The sequence below is a fragment of the Pongo abelii genome, chromosome 2 (genome assembly GCF_028885655.2).
Source record: "Pongo abelii isolate AG06213 chromosome 2, NHGRI_mPonAbe1-v2.0_pri, whole genome shotgun sequence".
NCBI lineage: Eukaryota > Metazoa > Chordata > Mammalia > Primates > Hominidae > Pongo > Pongo abelii.
The window spans coordinates 96,079,460-96,100,099 of NC_085928.1; the positions used below are offsets into that span (position 1 = coordinate 96,079,460).

The 20,640-nt window shown below is 44.0% G+C and overlaps 1 protein-coding gene across 8 annotated transcripts in view; it reads right to left on the minus strand.

Moving 5' to 3' along the window:
- ABHD6 (abhydrolase domain containing 6, acylglycerol lipase) overlaps positions 1-20,640 on the minus strand; it is a 54,812-nt gene that overhangs the window by 30,176 nt on the left and 3,996 nt on the right. For 2 of the 8 annotated variants that reach the window (XM_002813592.5, XM_009238855.4), the window contains exons 2-3: positions 12,401-12,465; positions 5,658-5,801 (exon numbers count right to left, since the gene is read on the minus strand). The exons of 1 other annotated variant lie outside the window; for it this stretch is intronic. In XM_002813592.5, coding sequence (XP_002813638.2) covers positions 5,658-5,776 — 119 coding nt within the window. In that variant the 5' untranslated portion in view covers positions 5,777-5,801; positions 12,401-12,465. Of the gene's footprint in view, positions 1-3,728; positions 3,950-5,657; positions 5,802-12,400; positions 12,466-12,505; positions 13,011-20,640 lie in introns of those variants that run through there. 5 more of the 8 variants (XM_003776215.5, XM_009238856.4, XM_054551976.2 and 2 more) reach the window with 4 other exon arrangements.

Here is a 20,640-nt window from a genome sequence, read left to right on the forward strand (position 1 = left end):
AGATTTTTTTATACTGTGGTAAAATAGACATAACATAAACATTTACCATTTTAACAAGTGTACAATCAATGACATTACAAAACATTGTAAAACTACCACCACTATCCATTTCTAGAACTTTTCATCATCCCAAATAGAAACTCTGTACCCATTAAACATTAACTCCTCATTTCCCCCAGTCCCCTAGCAACCTCTATTCTACTTTCTCTAAGAGTTTGTCTATTCTGGGTAAAAGTGGAATCATACAAAATTTGTCCTTTTGTATCTGGTTAGTTTCACTTAGCACAGTTGTTCTCAAGGTTCATCCATGTTGTATCAATAGCATGAATCAGAGTGTCATTCCTTTTTAAGGCTGAATAACATTCTATTGTGTATATACCACATTTTGTTTATCCATTTGTCTGTTGGACATTTAGGTTATTTCTATCTTTTGGCTATTGCAAAGAATGCTGCTATGGACATTGGTACACATATTGAGACCCTGCTTGCAATTCTTTGGGATTTACACTCATAAGTGGAATTGCTGGATGTTATGTTAAATGTATAACTTTCTGGGGAGCCAACAAATTTGTGCATAGCAACTATACTACTTTACATTCCCAACAGCAATGCATAGGGGGTTCCAATCTCTCCACATACTCAACAACACTTATTTTCCATTTTTTTTAAAGTTATGTATATACCACAATAAAAAGAAAGAACCAGGCTGGGCATGGTGGCTCACAACTGTAATCCCAGCACTTTGGGAGGGCGAGGTGGGTGGATCGCTTGAGCCCAGGAGTTTGAGCCTGTCTCTACAAAAACCTGCAAAAATTAGCTGGCAAGGTGGCACACACCTGTAGCCCCAGTTACTCTGGAAGCTGAGGTGGGAGGATCACTTGAGCCTGGGAGGCAGAGGTTGCAGTGAGCAGCCTAGGCTGGTCTTAAACTCCTGGGCTCAAGCAATCGCAAACCTCTGCCTCCCAAAGTGCTGAAATTACAGGCATGAGCTGCAGCACCTAGCTCCAAATTCACTTATTAATTCCAACAAATTATTTATAGATTTTTTTTGGACTTTCTATGTACACAATTGTGTCATCTGCAAGCAATGTCAGCTTTATTTCTTCTTTTCCAATTCTTATCCCCTTTTCTTTCTTATATTTATATAAATGAACTGTTCACTATGATTTCTTACCTTGATTTCACAACTGAGTTTCTTTGGGAAAACAAAAATCTTAGAAAATCTCAGTCTTTTTCATCTTGTGAACAGTCCTGATATTTTCATTACACAATGAAAATCAGACCTGATGTCATCCGCAGTGGCCAGAGCATCCCCAGTGTGGCTCTCTGTTGACTCACGTTGAAGCATTTGGTACCTCCTGCAGGAGCAGCCATAGTCCACGGTGCTGTGGAAGTGTGCTGGCCATGCTCCAGGGACACTTAGACCCAGAGAGAGCTGCTCTGAAGACTCGCTGTGGCCTACTGGGGACACCTGTTCTTGTTCCCTGAGGAGCTGAGACGATCCCAGAGGGAACTCCAGGAGCTTGCACGATGTGATGACTTCACCAAACCCTTATGCTCATATGGCAGGGCAGCGGGGAACGGAGACTGGGTGCCAAGCTACCTCTACTGCCTGCTGATCCTGTTTGTGTAGCAATCCTGAAAATTAACCTGACCCACCTAGGTCTGCGAGGTGAACCCACTTGTGGTCATCACTGGCAGCCAAGCAAATGGAGGCCTTTGGAGGAGTCGCTGTGGTTAAGGGATATAAGTGACTCATGGTGATGCTGCTCATTCTATGATAACCACTGTGTAAATGTCACTTGCGGTGAGGCTATTTGGAGGAAGCAGTCTGTGCATTTTGGTGATGCGGAGGAAGTGCCTCACAGGATTGCTGACAGCTCTCTGCAATGGCATCATGGGTTTTATTACTAAAATCATAATCCCCCGTGTCACAATGCCACCTGGCATGATCTGAAAGGTTTTCTAGGATTTTCATCTTGCCCAACCAGCTGGGTTTTCTTCTTGGCCTGTGTGCCTGAGTTCACAAAATAAAGAGCATTGTGTTTGTCTTTCAGCCACGGCACTGAGCTGGGTGACAGGCATGGGCAGGCTTTAAGACCCCATGCATCCATACTGCCAATTAAAGAGGCTCTGAATGCTCTGCACTGCGGGGCCTCTCTGTTTTTTTTTTGTGGTATTATTTGTTAATAAAAGTGAATTATTTGCTATGCAGCATTATTCATAATAGCCAAAAGGTGGAAACAACCCAAGTGTCCATCAACAGATGAATGGATGAACAAACTGTATATACACACAATGGAATATTATTTAACCACAACAGAAAGTGAAGGAGTGATGCATGCTACAACATGGACGAACCTTGAAAACATTATGCTAAGTGAGAGAAACCAGACACAAAGGTCACACATTGTATAACCCCATTTATGTGAAATGTCCGTAATGGGCACATCTAAAAAGACAGGAAGTAGATGAGTGGTTGCCAGAAGATGAAGTGAGGGAGAAACTGGGAGTGATGGCTACTAGGTATGGGGACTCCTTTGGGGAGGTGGAAATATTTGAAATTAGATAGTGGTAATGGTTGTACAACACTCTGAATATATTAAAACCACTGAACTGTACACTTTATTTATTTATATTTATATTTATGTTTCATTTATTTATTTATGTAGACAGAGTCTCACTCTGTCACCCAGGCTGGAGTGTAGTGGCACGATCTCGGCTCACTGCAACCTCTGCTTCCCGGGTTCAAGCGATTCTTCTGCCTCAGCCTCCCAGGTAGCTGGAATTACAGGCACGCACCACCATGCCTGGCTAATTTTTTGTATTTTTAGTAGAGATGGGGTTTCACCACGTTGGCCAGGCTGATCTCGAACTCCTGGCCTCAAGTGATCCGCCCGCCTTAGCCTCCCAAAGTGCTGGGATTACAGGTGTGAGCCATCGTGCCCAGCCTTGAATTGTACACTTTAAAACGGTGACTTTTATGTTATGTGAATTTTAACTTAATTAAAAAAGCAAATATTTGCTATCAACTTATTTTTCTCATTACAAATGAAACATCAAAATTACCCTGACACCCTTACTCTGAAAGCCTTCTCCTAGACAGCCCAGGGAACTGTTGGGGGACTATGCAGCATTAAGACTAGTTTCACACGAGGGGGGTGGAATTAACCTTTACATAATCACACCTCTGTATGTGACCATATCCATGGTTACGAGCCACATCAGTGAATTGCGTTCTCTGCTTCAATTTCATGTGGTTAATAAAAACGGCGTTTTGTGTGTGGCAGTCCATGATGCCTTGACGAGGCCATGAGAAGGGGCACGCAACTCTGCCTTCTCCATGTCAGGGGTCATCCAGAAGCCTTAGCCCACAAAGCACAGAACTCCTGCAACCAGCACTGCAAGGGCAATGGCATTTCAGCTTCAGAGTGAGTCTCGCTTTCTCAATGCAGAAGGTGGGTCCCGGGTGACTCGGGAGGGGGTCACAACTCCCCACTCCTGCCCCCAGAGAGCAAGAGCAAAAGATGAAAAGCTCCCTTCCATTCAATTAGTTTCCTTTCAAGGATCAGAGCTTGGCTGGCAGGCGGAAAATTCCACACTCAAGTGAAACAAAAAGGAGCCAGAAAGGAGGGCAGATAAAGGGCATAACACCCTCTCTGGACTCTTCTACGTACAGAAGTGAGTTCCGACTTCCCGAAGTCCCAGTTAGATCTCAATGGGCTTACCTATAGCACAGAGAGGAACCAGGTCTATTTCGATGCTCCCTTCATCAGGGGATGTACACCATGGGGGTGGGAAGGGCAATTTCATTTGATAATTGGACAGTGGCATGAAAAGGCAATGAAGCACATCACGAGAAAGTCACTTTCTTTTTGACGTTAACCTTCTGATTCCAACAAGGAGAAAGGCTCAGCTCAGGGCTGCTACATCTTTCATGCTGCTCATGCTTTGTAACAAAGTAAAAGGAGATACAATTTAATAAGACTGTTTAATGTCATTGTGTTTATTTTTACTTTTTGATATATACACATGTTTTTTTTTGAGATGGAGTTCTGCTCTTGTTGCCCAGGCTGGAGTGCAATGGCGTGATCTCAGCTCACTGCAACCTCTGCCTCCCAGGATCAAGAGATTCTCCTGCCTCAGCCTCCCGAGTAGCTGGGATTACAGGCATGCACCACCACGCCTGGCTAATTTTGTATTTTTAGTAGAGACTGAGTTTCTCCATGTTGGTCAGGCTGGTCTCAAACTCCTGACCTCAGGTGATCTGCCTGCCTCGGCCTCCCAAAATGCTGGGATTACAGGCATGAGCCACTGTTCCAGGCACTTTTTGACATTAATTTACTATTTATGGCAAGCTTTTCACTTAAGGGAGTGATATTCATATCACTTTTTAAATACTTGATTTAAGGATTTTTTTAAAAAGATGGCTCACTCTAAAGGAAATACAAAATAAAAGGAAAGGTGGTATCCAGATAGGACAAGAATAATAACAGTGGTACAAGAATGACATATTTTGGAAACTTCTTTTTCTTTCTGTCACTTCTTTACTAATGAACACTTCTAGAACAACTCTAAAAGTATTCTGTCCTACACATGCCATCTCAATGGTTCTGGTCTTTCTTGTTCATTTTTCAGTGACATCGCTGCACCTGTCAGGACATCACAGGGTCAGAATCCAGTGATGAAGGCCAGGCGCGGTGGCTCACACCTGTAATCCCAGCACTTTGGGAGTCTGAGGTGGGAGGATCACTTGAGGTCAGGAGTTTGAGACCAGCTTGGCCAACACGGCAAAAGCCTGTCTCTACTAAAAATACAAAAATTAGCCAGGCATGGTGGCACGCACTTGTAGTCCCAGCTACTTGGGAGGCTGAGGCAAGAGAATCGCTTGAGCCTAGGAGGCAGAGGTTGCAGTGAGCTGAGATCACACCACTGCACTCCAGCCTAGGTGACAGAGGGAGACCCTGTCTGAAAAACAAAACAAAACAAAACAAAACAAAAAAAACCAACCAACCAACAAACAAAAACAACCAATGATCAAGAAGATACCAAAGGAGTTCCCATAAAAATGTACAATTCTTGCTTGAAGACAGAATCGCTGACTTTGGGAATGTGGGTGGAGAAAGATGCTATCAGAAACCTGAAAGGGCCGGGCATGATGGCTCATGCCTGTAATCCCAGCACTTTGAGAAGGCGAGATGGGCAGATCACTTGAGCCAGGAATTGGAGACCAGCCTGGCTAACGTGGTGAAACCCCATCTGTACTAAAAATACAAAAAAAATTAGTCGGGCATGGTGGCACACACCTGTAAAATCCCAGCTACTTGGAGGTTGAAGCAGGAAAATTGATTGAAGCCAGGAGGTGGAGGTTGCAGTGAGCCGAGATCATCCCACTGCACCCCAGCCTGGGCAACAAAGCACAACTCTGTCTCCAAAAAACAAACAAACAAACAAACCAACAAACCTGAAAGAACTGATCTAGTAATATTCTTCAAGAGCATTCCCAAAATTCCAAACAGGATGAGTACCTTTCAACTTTTCTCTCTGTCTGAAATATTTCCTGATAAAATGTTGGACAATAACCACAAAAAGGACAAGCAGAGAAGATGTCAATATTATGATACTCTTTGAAAACGTCAATGATAAAACTGGCTTACCAATAATAGATTCTTATCAGTGCTGAAGGCCACAGAAGAAATGAAGCCACAAATGCCAGGATTGGGATGGCCAGCGTGCCGCCCGCAATCACAAACATGTTAACCACATCAAGATCCATCCTGCTCTTTCAGGCTGGCTGACTCCTGCAGGGGCCAAAGAGAATGACGATATTAAAACTCTGTATCAAGGGGGAAAAGGTGAAGAAGCAAAGGGGACAAGAAAAGTGAAGTTCCCAGAGTGAGGGTAAAGAACAGGAGGAAACCAAAGCAGGCAAGTGCTTTAAAAAAAACCAAATACATATGACAACTAAAAGTAACGAGGAACTTTTCAGAGGAGCCTGGATTTGTAAAAAACATTATAAAGGACATAGTTGGGACAAACGTGGAAATCTGAGAAAGGGCTGGGTATTAGACAACATCAATGTATCAGTGACACAATTCTTGAGTATGATGATGAAATTGTGATTATGTATGTATGTAGGAGAATATCTTCCCTCTTAGGAGATGTCTTCTGAAGTTGTAAGGGGTGAAGTATAATGGTATCTGCTACTCATTTTTAAAGGTTCAGGAGGGAAAAAGTAAAGTGTGTGTGTGTGTGTGTGTGTGTGTGTGTAGGTGAGAGGAAAAGAGAGAGAAATAAAGCAAATATGGTAAAATGCTAACCACTGGGGAATCCAGGTGAAGGTTACATGATATTATCCTTTCAATCTTTCTGTAGGCTTGCAGTATTTAAAAATAAAAAAGGAGACAGGTGCAGTGGCTCACACCTGTAATCGCAGCACTTTGGGAGGCTGAGGTGGGCGGATCACTTAAGGTCAGGAGTTTGAGACTAGCCTAGCCCACATGATGAAACCCCATCTCTACCAAAAATACAAAAGTTAGCCAAGCGTGGTGGCAGGTGCCTGTAATCCCAGCTAATCGGGAGGCTGACGCAGGAGAATCGCTTGAACTCAGGAGGCAGAGGTTGGAGTGAGCCAAGATTGTGCCATTGCACTCTAGCCTGGGCAACAAGACTCCATCTCAAAAAATAAAAATAAAAAACGAGGACTGGTTGGGCATGGTAGCTCATGCCTGTGATCCAGCACTTTGGGAGGCCAAGGTGGGAGGATCACTTGAGCCCAGGAGTTTGAGGCTGTAGTAAGCTATGATTGCACCACTGCACTCTAGCCTAGGCAATGGAGTGAGAACCTTTAAAAAAAAAAAAAGACAGACTTAAAGAAATCAATGAACAAATATACATGTACACATGGATACAAGAAACCAGTAACAGTGATTGCATCTAAGGTGGGGAATTAGATAGCTAAGTGTCAGGAATAGACAGGAAACTTGGTTTTTCACTTTTTAAAACTTTTAAGTTGTTATGTAAATATGTAACCAATTCAAAAAATAAGTACGTAATACAAAGTTAAGGGAGAATAAGCCAAAAAGGTAGTTTTCAGTGTACTTTCTGATGTCTTCCTAAAGACTGACACATCTGAAGGCGAGAATGTGGGATGCATGACAGTAGGGACTGGGTGTCCCCAGCACCAACACTAAGACCTGACACATCATCGGGGCACTAGAATTCCAGCTGTATCAGAGGCCCCACCCTGCCCTGTCTTATGAGCTTATAATGCAGTTCATTCTAGCATAGAATGAAAAATATTTCAGGCTGGGTTCCGTGGCCCATGCCTGTAATCTCAACACTTTAGGAGGCAGAGATGGAAGGATCACTTGAGGCCAGGCATTGAAGACCAGCCTGGGCAACATGGCAAGACCTCATCTCTATTTTATATATATATATATATATATATATGTGTGTGTGTGTGTGTGTGTGTGTGTCTGTGTGTGTGTATACATATATATGTATATACACACATATGTATCATAAAGTATATAAATATAAATATACAATAAATATATATTTCAAGTACCATAATTCTCCCCAACACAGAAAACCCTTGGAAGGGCCTGTAAGCCAGGCGTGGCCCTCTGCCTTGATTCCCTGCCATCTGTGCTAAGTGTGCAGGACTCACCAAACGTAATACAGATTTCTTCAAGAAAAAGCATTAACATCTAGCAAATCATGGCTTTCCTTACATTTCCTGGGAAATGGAGTGATCTCTCCCATATGCCGCTATGGACTGATACTTAATTCAATTTGATAATAAGTTCAATGCAGCACAGTATAACCTCACGACCACTGAGCACAAGGGTCAGCACATTTTTTCTGTAAAGTGCCAGATGGTGACGATTTTAGCACTGTGGGACACAGAGTCTTTATCACAGCTACTCAATCTGCCACTGGATGAGAAAGCAGCCATTGAAGACATGTAACGAATGAGTATGACTGTGTTCCAATAAAACTTCACAGAAATAGGCTGTAGGCCAAATTTGACCTGTAGGCTGTAATTTGCCAACCCTTGATATAGAACATCAACCCTGTCACATAGGAAAGGCAAGTGTTTCATCCTGTTTTATAGGCTGAGGAAACTGAGGCTCTGAGAGGCTAAGTAACCTGTCCAAGGTCACCCAGCTGGTAGTCATGATTACAAAACAGGTTTCTAACTCCAATCCACTACCTTTGCACCAAGCTCCACTTTGTCTATTTTTTATTTTTTTCAAATGGCCTGTCCTTAGTCTCTGTAACCTCTTTGCTGTTAGGTATCTACATTCATCATCCCTAATTTCTCCTTGAAGATATGAGCTCTCCATCTTCAAGAGGTTTTGCCTAGCAAGCACCTCACAGCCTGGAGAAGGAGACAGATGCACCCATAGGTGGGTTAGATGGTTCTTTTCATTACATACATATACTCTACCTAAGTACAGTCCTGAGTCTACAGTGATGAAAGCTGCCACCTTCCCAGGGCATAAGCACTGTCTTTGTCTCTGATGCAACTGCCCTCTCAGTTTCTCAGTCACTGTAAACAATTTTCCCAGCACACTGAAATCATTGGCCTGCTTCTCCTTCTGGAACCAGAGCTCCTTGTGGGTAGGGACAATCACGTATGTTCTTTCTCAGTGTCAAGTACGGCACAGGACACAAATAAGGCACAAATGAATCAATGAAAAGCAAATTTACAAAATGGGTTCCATCTGTTTCATTTCTTTTAGGAACAACCATTCCCAATGGCTCTGTAAGAGACCTGACATCCTTCCTCTTTCGGTAATTACAAAAATCCCTGAAGGAGTCACCTATTTAACACTGGCTACAATTTACCCTGCTAAAAGGCATCACCTTCAAGGAGTAAGCAAGTTAATCACAGACTGAAGGGAATCTGTACAGATCTGTTTGAACATCATGGGCTGTGAATGAGTTGACAAAGATGGGAACTGTCAGCTTTGAGAAGACTTTTCCACATCATACAAAGTCCTTAAAAACTGCTGGGGGCCACTGTAAATTCAGATTACTGAACAGCAGGGAGTCCTTTGGACTAGGAATTAGAACAGTTTATGCCCAAAGCCATATATATCATAGACTCTGACACTGGAGAGGATAGCCCCGAAATGAAGGCATGATCATCAAAAAAAAAACCCCTCTGTGCTCTGTCGGTGCCTGCCACAATGCCAGTCAGTTTCAGCGAAGGTTGCATCTGGCTCCATCTTCTATTTAACAGCAGAATAAAGTCTTCCATGAGCACCTTTTGTAGAACATGATCAATTTAGTAAAGTCTGGACTTATTACTGAAAACCCTGCACACTCTCCCTGACAGGTCAAATAAATCCAGACCTCAGTTGAAGAAACCACAATTTTGAGTTTTCTGTACAGATAAAGGGTAGGCAATTTATTCCTATCTCTACAACATCCTTCATTTTACAAAGGACTTGCTTCAGCTTTCCTTTAAAAAGACAGCTCCCCTGCCACGCTGGTGTTTATTTCTAGAATACTCTATGTACCCCAGGGAGAGGCTGGAGGCAGAACAAACTGAAGCATTATGAACCAGGAACCGCCAATGGCCAAAAATCAGAGATCAACCAAGAAGTGTAACTTGAGTTTCCCAAAGCATGGGACCCATACAACTGAGAGTTTGCATGATAACGTTAGTGAGTAGGAGAGTACTAAAGAATGTTTCAGGGGTACACAGCATTAGATAACAACATATATACTAGGAAAGTCATCTCTTTTCAGTCCTGCTTGGGTCAAAGAGAAACTCTCAGTGTGGTGGTGTTAAACCACAGCTGGGCGTGGTGGCTCATGCCTGTAATCCCAGCACTTTGGGAGGCCGAGATGGGTGGATTGCTTGAGCAGAGGAGTTTGAGACCGGCCTGGGCAACATGGAGAGGCCCCATCTTTACAAAAAATACAAAAATTAGCCGGGCATGGTGGCATGCGCCTGTAGTCTCAGCTACTCAGCAGATTGAGGTGGGAAGATTACTTGAGCCTGGAGGCTGAGGTTTCAGTGAGCCGACAGTGTGCCACTCACTCCAGCCTAGGCGACAGAGGGAGACCGTTTCAACAACAACAACAACAAAAAAACAAGGAGTCAATTTAAAGAAAAATGCTTAGTAGGTGACACATGAATATAGCAAAAATCGTGATGGTTATCCATGAATGGCTGCCACTGAGGGGCAAACTCGTGCGATGGATGGCACCAGGCTGGGGGCACCAGTGTGGCAGCTGGCCCTCTCCAACGTGACTTTTCCACACATCAGCTGGGAGACCTTGACTTCTTCATCTATTTAATGAGAACATTCAAATAGTCACGTCTGTTCTTTCTTACTTTGGTGACTTAAACATTTCTGGAATTATGCCAGGCAATTAAAGAGTAGGATTTGGCCTGCTCTCACAAGAATCTTCTCTCCTAATAGAGTTCCCAGAACCTAAAACATCACCTGGCAAAGACTTGGTGCTTGATCATGTTTATCACCTGACTGAATACACTGAAAAAGAAAAACACTTCATTTTATCTATTTATCGTGTAAAGTGAGGCACCCCAGGGTTAAAGACACTGCAGCACAGTGTGAAGCAGGCAATGCCAGGAAGGAGAGCTGGCCATGCTGGCACCAGGGAAAACATACTCTCACATCCCAGGCTCAGGATCCTCTGCCACTGCTTAACACCCAAGCTGTGCATTTGGGGGCCCTTATGTCTGAACACAGTGGCAAAGATTAATTGGATAGGGGACATGTCAGTGGATCCAGATAAACATTGCATCAGGGAAATGAAGTTTAATCTGGGGTTAGGAGTAAGACACATCTCACAATTTTCTTTAATGTTCTCACTGATTTTGAAAACTGGGATCTTAAGTTCCAATATCTTAGTCTTCAGGGTATAAAGTAAAATCTAAGAATAAACAACGTAAAACACTTTCATAGAATCTCATAGACACATCTCTCCTCGCTTCTCCTGACTTACTGATTTCTGTCTTTTTTTCTTTCTTTTTTTTTTTGAGATGGAGTCTCGCTCTGTCAGCCAGGCTGGAGTATAGTGGTACAATCTTGGCTCACTGCAACCTCCGCCTCCTGGGTTCAAGTGCTTCTCCTGTCTCAGCCTCCTGAGTAGCTGGGATTACAGGCATCTGCCACCATGCCTAGCTAATTTTTGTCTTTTTAGTAGAGACAGGGTTTCACCATGCTGGGCTGGTCTTGAACTCCTGACCTCAGGTGATCCCCCCGCCTCGGCCTCCCAAAGTGCTGGGATTACAGGCGCAAGCCACTGCACCTAGCCGATTTACTGATTTCTGCTGACAGTAATTGCATCAGTCTAACCTCCTAGATGCCAATGCATCTTCCATTCTCCTACTTGCTCACCACTCCTGTTAGGCAAAGGTGAAGAGGCACCAGCACTGGAGTCAACTTGTCCAAGTCTAAACAAACTACACTGCCTGATATATGGCAATTTAAACTTAAATTGATTAAAGCCAAAGAAAATTCAAACCTCAGTTCTTCAGCCACACCAGCCACACTTCAAGTGCTCAACAGCTACATGTGGATAAGAACTACCATATTAGACAGCACAGCCTTAGGGGACTTACACCCCTAAAAACTAATCCCTAAAAACCTAATCCCAGTTGGGTTCAACATTTACTAGGAATGTAAGGTAAAAAGAAAAATTGTCACCAGGTGTAGGACTTTGTATGAGTCGGACCGCAGCTCCCCTCAACCACCACACTGGGTCCAGGTCCTCCCTTCCTCTCCCTCCTGTTTCTGTAAAGGCTATTCTTTCACGCCCCATAGTCCCACCACCCCAGCTGCCAGAGGAATCTTCTCAATTCACAGCAGGGATCAGGCTGTGCTGGTCTCATGTCCACCAAACAAAATGTGAACTCTGACCGCCCCATGTGGTCCCAGCTCAACTTCCCAGTCCTGACTCCCACGTCTTTGCCTGCACTCCAAATAACCAGCTCACAAGCCCCATACAGCTTCATTCTGTCTTCCTTCCTGCTGACCCCTTGGTGTGAAGCACTCCCACGTCTGGGCTGCCTGATGAAGTCTTCCCTGCCTTCAGGGCCTGTTCAAGTGTCCCCTTTTCAGGAAAGCACTGGGGCCCATGAGCCCATGCCTTCCAGACTCCCTTCAAATTCAGAGCCAGGTTCCCCCGCATAGTCTTTCAGAACTATTTGCAGGGGGCTTTCAGGGTGTGCATCAGAGCTTTGAAAACCTTCAGGTGCCAAATCCCCTCCCACCAGACCTACTGATCAGAGAAATCATGCAGCACACTTTGGCCTGCAGAGGGCTTGGAAGCAGGGCTTGCAACAGCAGTCCCAGTCTAATTAAAGGCTGCCTTTTGGGGGAAATCTATGGTGGTTAAAATCCATACTCACTCTTCAAAGAGCACAGCCTTCTTTCCCAACTGCTACTGACTCTGGCAGAAGCTGAAAATGAGATTCTGGAATCACAAGAAATAAAATGACAAAGCATTAACTCACACTAGGGAATATGAATGAAGTGCTAACAGCCGGCCAAATTGCTGGCTTCAGTGAAGGTGGAGTGCTCTCTTCCTCAGCACAGGCAAAGTACAAACAGCTTGTGGCTTTATACTATGCCTCTTGCTCAGGTCACCTCCCCCAGTGAGGCAATAAGGCAAATGTGCACAAAGGGCAGGGCATCTCAGATAATGAGCCAGGACTAGGAAGAATTGACAGAGGTCAAAGAAGAAATCTGGTGAGTAGTCAAGCATGGAATGATAGTTAAAGCTCTCCTCCATCGGGGTTAGGACTTACCTAAACAGCATGTTCAGAAAGGAATGGAAGCAAGGCAGCAACCAATGGGCAAGTGAGGATAATATTGTTACCAGAGTGATGGCACTGGTACTGTCAGGGGGGCTGCACCGCTCCAAAACTGGGTTGGGCAGAAGCAGGGAGGCACTACAAACTGCTCAGCAGCAAGAGAATGAGATGAGCAAAGGAAATGAAATCAGCAAAACTCCTGAATTGTTTCAGATGAATCAAAGAGTTAAATATGAAAAATAAAACCATCAAAGTTCTAGGAGGAAACATGAGAATTCTATTTTAAAAGTATCTCCATAAGAAAGGGCTTTCTAAGTAATGTCTAACATCCAGAGGCCATAACAAAGAGTATTAGTTGCATAAAAAAGTTTTTAAATCTCCACGTGGAAAGAGACACCATAAATAAGATTAAAATTTGTAAATACATAATAGAGACAACATAGTAATTTCCTTAATGTATAAAGGGTTCCTACAAATCAAGACCAACAACAACAAAACCTAATAGAAAAATGAGCAAATGATCTGAACAGATAATTTACCAGGAGGGAAATACAAATGACTCTTAAACATATAAAAAGATGCTCAATCTCATTTATAATAAGAGATATGCAAATTAAATCTACAGGGTGATGGTGATCTTCCTTTATTGTACTGGCAAAGAACAAGAAGTTTAATACAGACTGTGCTGCTAAGGCTATGGAAAAATAGATGCTCTCATATAATGTACCAATTTGCATTCTCATCAGCAAACTCTACAGATTGCAATTTGGCAAAATCTGTGGCTATGTAAAATGCACATATCCTTGACCTAATGATCATCTCTCTCTCTTTTGTTTTTTTTTTTGAGATAGAGTTTCGCTCTTGTTGCCCAGGCTGGAGTGCAATGCCACGATCTCAGCTCACCGCAACCTCCGCCTCCCGGGTTCAAGCGATTCTCCTGCCTCAGCCTCCCGAGTAGCTAGGATTACAGGCATGTGCCACCACGCCCGGCTAATTTTGTATTTTTAGTAGAGACGGGGTTTCTCCATGTTGGTCAGGCTGGTCTTCGAACTCCCGACCTCAGGTGATCCACCTGCCTCGGCCTTCCAAGGTGCTGGGATTACAGGAGTGAGCCACCGTGCCTGGCTATGATCTTTTCTTCTACGAATTTATCTATGTTTATGCCTGATTATGTGTGAAAATGTTTGCGTAAGAGTATTACAATACCATTCATAATGGCAAAAGATTGGAAATAATTTACATGCTTACATATAGTGAACTTAAGTAAATGATGATACAGCTTTGCAAAGAAACACATATAGCCACTAAATACAAATAGAAATTAAATATAAACCATTTAAATAATGAGACAGTCCTATTTGTCCCTATGGGTAATGACCTCCAAGGTACATTAACTCAAAAAAGCATGGAACAGAAGACAATGGATAAGAGTAATACCCTAACATTGAAAAACAGAGAGTGAGAGAGAAAATATGTTTGTTATGCTTATGTACGTGGGAAATCCTTCTGAATGGACACAAAAGAAATTGGCCATGATTATGGTTAGCACTGTGAAGGGAAACTGCAGGGCTGGGGACAGAGATGAGAGGGAGACTTTTCACTGATACCTTCTGTCCCTTTTGAAGTGCTACTATGTGCATATTTAATGAAAAACTACAATATAGGCTGGGCACTGTGGCTCACACCTGTAATCCCAGGACTTTGGGAAGCTGAGGCGGGCAGACCACTTGAGGCCAGTAGTTCAAGACCAACCTGGCCAACACGGTGAAACCCTGACTCTACTAAAAATATAAAAATTAGCCAGGCGTGGTGGCGTGTGCCTGTAGTCCCAGCAACTCAGGAGGCTGAGGCACAAGGACTGCTTGACCGGGAGGTGGAGGTTGCAATGAGCCAAGACTGTGCCATTGTACTCCAGCCTGGGTGACAGAGCGAGACTCTCTCTCAAAAACAAACAAACAAAAAACAAAAAAACAAAAAATAACTACAATATAAACTCCTCAAATAAAGTAGTCCATCTGTATTGTCCAATATGGTAGCCACTAGTCACATGTGGCTGCTTAAAATTAAATTGAAATTAAATAAAATTTAAAATTCGGATCCTCAGCTGCACTAGCCACATGTCAAATGCTCAACAGCCACTAGTTTGTGGTTATCATATTGGACAGCAGAAATATAGAACATTTCCCTTATCACAAAAGTTCTACTGGCCAGTCCCAGACTCTACACTAGTTCAAGAGGCCAGGTACCATGGCTCACACCTGTAATCCCAGCACCTTGAGAGGCTGAAGCAGGAGGATCACTTTGAGCCCAGGAGTTAGAGACAAGCCTGGGCAACATAGCAAGACCCCATCTCTACTAAAAATACAAAAATTAGCCAGGTGTGGTGGTACATGCCTGTAGTCCCAGCTAGAATCCCTTGAACCCAGGAGGCGGAGGTTGCAGTGAGCCAAGATCAGGCCACTGCACTCCAGCCTGGGTGACACAGTAAGACTCTGTCTCAAAAAAAAAAAAAAAAAGGCCCATTAGAGACAGCAACCAAATATTAACTGTTTCCCATTATGAGGAAAGAAATACAAATGTGAATGCTGGAAGGATGGAGGATGAAACTCCCTCCATCTCCACACACGCTATGCAGCCTAGCAGCCCACTCTATTAACATTCAATGACTGGGGGACTACTGCCCACATGACTGTCCAAAGGTTATGCCTGCATGGCAGGAACTTTAGTCCTTAAGACTCAAAGTCCAGTACTCTAAGATAGAAGATAGGAATTTAAATTTTTCAAATGATAAATGTTCTTATCGTTCTATCCTGGAAACACACGACCATCCATAAACCACCAATTCTTATCTCCTTTGTGGTTCTGGGAGAGGTACTGATTAAATGGTTCACTCTCTCCTGCTTTGCACCAAAACTCTGACAACTGGTTCCTCATGGGGGTTCTCATTCAAGAACCAGCCCAGCCCACAGTCCCCTCCCTGCTTTGGCCACCTGGGCAGCACTGTGGGAAAGAGAATTCAGCCCAGCCAGGCTGGTCCTGTGGGTGGAGGATCAGAGAGAACCAGAAAGCCGTGCTACCTGATCCTCTAGAGAAGTGACAGGCAGAGGAGGGACAGGCAGGCAGATCAGTCCGAGGCTCAGTTGGAAGGCAGGGGGGTTGTGTATCTTGTGGTACAGCTTTTAACAAATCACATTGGCCAAGAAGCAAGGTGAAGAAACATGTCACACATGCACTGACCTGGCAACATCAGCCTCTTTGGTCAGGATGGGGGCTGTGGTGATAGTCTGGAATAACCGCCTGCTTGAAATCATGTTTAAAACAAGACAACCCTACAGAAATACAAGCCAGTCTCCTGCTGGATAAAACAGGAGCCAAAAGCCACTTGACCCTTTACCTTTAAGGAGCCCAAAGTCTTCAGGCTCTAGTGGAACCCACAACAGGCTTTGATTTGAACGTTTCTCACTGAATTAGCATGAATACACGTACTGTCATCAGCCAGGTCACCCCTCAAAGGTGAAGTGCTAGAAAGAGCATCATGTAAGTGACTATTTGCCACATGGCTGAAAGGAATTAAAATAGCCCTCTATTGGTGTGCTATATAGCAGATGGCAAAAATAGAACCTCAGCACCCAAAACATTCTCCTGTTGGCCAAACTTGCACTTTTAAATAAGAGGAAAAGCAGGGAGACCAAAGACGGTTTTGCCTTTCTTTTCTTTCTTTCTTTCTTTCTTTCTTTCTTTCTTTCTTCTTTCTTTCTCTTTCTCTCTCTCTTTCTTTCTTTTTCTCTCTACTTCCTTCCTTCCTTCCTTCTTTCTTTCTTTTTCTTTTTTTTGAGACAGGGTCTCCCTCTGTTGCCCAGGCTAGAGTGCAGTGGCACGATCTCAGTTCACTGCAATCTCTGCCTCCAGGGTTCAAGCAATTCTTGTGCCTCAGTCTCCCCAGATAGCTGGGACTACAGGTATGCATCATCACACCCGGCTAATTTTTGTATGTTTAGTAGAGACAGGGTTTTGCCATGTTGGCCAGGCTGGTCTTGAACTCCTGGCCTCAAGTGATCTGCCTGCCTCGGCCTTCCAAAGGCTGAGATTACAGGCGTGAGCCACTGTGCCCAGCCTGGGGTTTTGCCTTTCTAAATGAGGTGAAGTGGCCAGATGCAGTGGCTCAGGGCTGTAATCCCAGCACTTTGGGAGGCCCAGGTGGGCGGATTACCTGAGGTCAGGAGTTCGAGACCAGCCTGGCCAACATGGTGAAATCCTGTCTCTACTAAAAATACAAAATTAGCCAGGTATGGTGGCAGGCATCTCAGTAATCTCAGCTACTCAGGAGGCTGAGGCAGGAGAATCCCTTGAACCTGGGAGGCGGAGGTTGCAATGAGCTGAGATCGAGCCATTGCACTCCAGCCTGGGTGACAGAGCGAGACTCCATCTCAAAACAAAACAAAAAAAAAGGAGGTGAAGTTGGTCTACAGTACTTTCCAACTGCAGGAACAAAGTTGATGTTAAACCAAAAAATGAGCCCTGTTAATAAACACTGGCAGGACTTAGCAGGACAAGACTTCCCACTCCCAGCACAAAGTCTAGCATTCAGGGTCCTTGTGCACTGATCCACATCTTCTTTCTAGCCAGAATCTCCTCCCCAGAGACCTCAGTAGCCCAGGAAGATAAATACCAGAAAAAAGGATATATGGTAAAGCCACACTCAGAATTTCATAGTTAAGAGTAAAATACAGTTTTGTTTAGTACCTTATCTAAATAAAACAAAAATCAAATCTATCTATTTTAAAAGCAATAGTAAATACTAAGCAAAATTTAGGTTACAATTACACTTCTGTGCTTTTTTCTGCTTTTTTTAAAATTTGAGACAGGGTCTTGCTCTGTTGCCCAGGCTAGACTGTAGTGGCGCACTGCAGGCTCGACCTCCTGGGCCCAAGTGATCCTTCCACCTCAGCCTCCTGAGCAGCTGGGATCACAGGCATGCACCACCACACCCAGCTAATTTTTCATTTTTTGCAGAGATGGGGTCTCTCTATGTTACCCAGGCTGTTCTCAAACCCCTGGCCTCAAGCAATCCTCCTGCCTTGCCCTCCCAAAGTGGTGGGATTACAGGCACGAGCCACCATGCTCAGCCCTGTGCGGATTCTTAGAACAAAGACTTCATTTTTTGTAGACTGTTTTACAGTATGATAAGCCCTTCCAATTAACATTTGGTCATTGCTGTGCTATCATAAAGAAGCCATTTTTGCAAAAATATCTTATGGCCTCACTGATTTCTCAAGGGCCTCTCAATTCTTTGATTTTCAAGTCTCTCCCCTAAAGGAGTGTTCATCCCTTCTCTTTATCAATTGGCAGATCTCACACTGCCAGATCCTATTATTGCTTCCAAGCAGTTCTCTAACATCACTGGCTTTGATTTCATGAGATATTGCCTCTCTTAAGAGTTGCAACTTTACTTTCCATTGTTTATATCATATTTGCAAAACATCTGACGACCAGGCAGAGACCCAGAGCCAAAATATGGATGCTCCTGGAGCCTGGCTGACCACCAGGGTTGAAAACAGAGGGAGAGATGATGAAGTAGGACCTAATTTTGCACATGGCAAGTCCATTAATGAATATTTTCCTGTTATGAAAACTTCTGCTTCCCATCCACAATCTGGAAACTGTGGAGAATCAGATACTAGATACACTTAATAATCTGACTCTCTCATGACTATACCTGCACTGGCTTTCTGTTTTTTTCTCTATTTTCTCCACTCTCTACCTGTAAGACATCCTCTGTCTACCCCCAGTTCTCCTTTAAAAAATCTTTCTGGTGGAGCTAGAAGTTATCTCCGTCACTTAGACTTTCCTCAATCCCCCAGTAACCTCTATTTCATCCTCCATGCCCCAGAGTATTTGGTATGAACACTTCCCTTTCAAGACACTTGCGATTTGTATCTTGTGATAAGAACACTGGCTGGGCGGGACTGTAAACTAGTTCAACCATTGTGGAAGACAGTGTGGTGATTCCTCAAGGATTGAGAACTAGAAATACCATTTGACCCAGCAATCTCATTACTGGGTATATACCCAAAGGATTATAAATCATGCGACTATAAAGACACATGAACACATATGTTTATTGCGGCACTATTCACAATAGCAAAGACTTGGAACCAACCCAAATGTCCATCAATGATAGACTGGATTAAGAAAATGTGGCACATATACACCATGGAATACTATGCAGCCATAAAAAAGGATGAGTTCATGTCCTTTGTAGGGACATGGATGAAGTTGGAAACCATCATTCTGAGCAAACTATTCCAAGGACAGAAAACCAAACACCGCACGTTCTCACTCATAGGTGGGAATTGAACAATGAGAACACATGGACACAGGGTGGGGAACATTACACACTGGGGCCTGTTGTGGGGCAGGAGGAGGGGGGAGGGATAGCATTAGGAGAAATACCTAATGAAAATGACGAGTTAACGGGTGCAGCACACCAACATGGCACATGTATACATATGTAACAAACCTGCACGTGGTACACATGTACCCTAGAACTTAAAGTATAATAATAATAATAATAATAATAAAAAGAACACTGGCTGGACCCTCCACTAGGCTGCAAGCTCCTCAAAAACAAGTCTGACCACATCTTTGCCTCTGTCACAATACTTAGCATCCACTGTGCCTTGCCCTTGGCGGACACTTGGTCAATGCCAAATGATAAGCTGGAAAGCTGAAACAAAACCAACTGCTGACTGAGAAGAAACCACTCCCTGCACCCATCACACAGCCTTAGGGGGAGAAGTCATGAATCAACAGGGCTGCCCCACCAGTGTCAACGCAGGCCATTCCTTCACTCTGCTCATATGGCCACAAATGAAAGAAACATTCATCAGAGCAGTATAGTTTTAGAGGTTTTAGTCTGGATGGGCAGCTGGGTCCTAGAGAAGTTAAGCAAGCTGCTCAATGTCACACAGCTTTGTCTTCCTCTCTGCTAATTCACCAGTGGTTGGCAGTGGCTCTCAGCATGATGTTGAAGGCCACTTAGGATTTGGTGCCTGCCCATCTCTCAAAAGTCATCTTCTTCTATCACCTGTCGATTGCCTGCCCTCCATCCCTTCCCATAATGATCTGCAACCCCCAGACATGCTGTGCTCTCCCACACCTTCAGGACTTTGACACACCTGCTCCTCTCTCCCTGGCACACCTATTCTCCCTCTTGCCTGGCGAGCTCCAGCCCATCCTAAAAGTCTTGGCTATTAAAGCACCGCCCCTCTCTGTAAATGCTCCTGACAGTTCAGTTTTGCAGCTCAACAACCTGGGTTCAAATCTCTGCTCTGCCATTGAGCACTGTGACTCTGTTCTGGTCACATGCTTGCCATGTGACTGTAGCAAGTGACCTAAACTCTTAGAATTCTACCTCAGGGTGGGGATAAAATGGGATGCAAGGAAACTGTTCAAAGCAGTGACAGGCAGATACTAAGCATTCACTCTGCACTGCTGGGATTTTGCCTGACTTCACAGGCAGAGTTAGGCAGCCCTGCCATACCTCCACCACTCTGCATGGCCACTGCTCAGGCTTATTGAGATGCCTGAGTAGTCTCTGGGCAGGGTCTGCGTTGACATCTTTATACTCTCAGAATCCAGTCCCCTCCCCAGACTTCATCATATGTAAGGTCTGAATACTTTTCTGGGTATATCACAAGGCAAACACCCAATGCCAACAGCCAAACAGCCACAGCTTCTGGAAAAATGCCTAAGAGCAAAGGCTGCTGTTAACATATTACTTAAAAAGAAGAGGATCCCAACCTGCAGCAGTGTAAGAACCTCTGCCCACACCT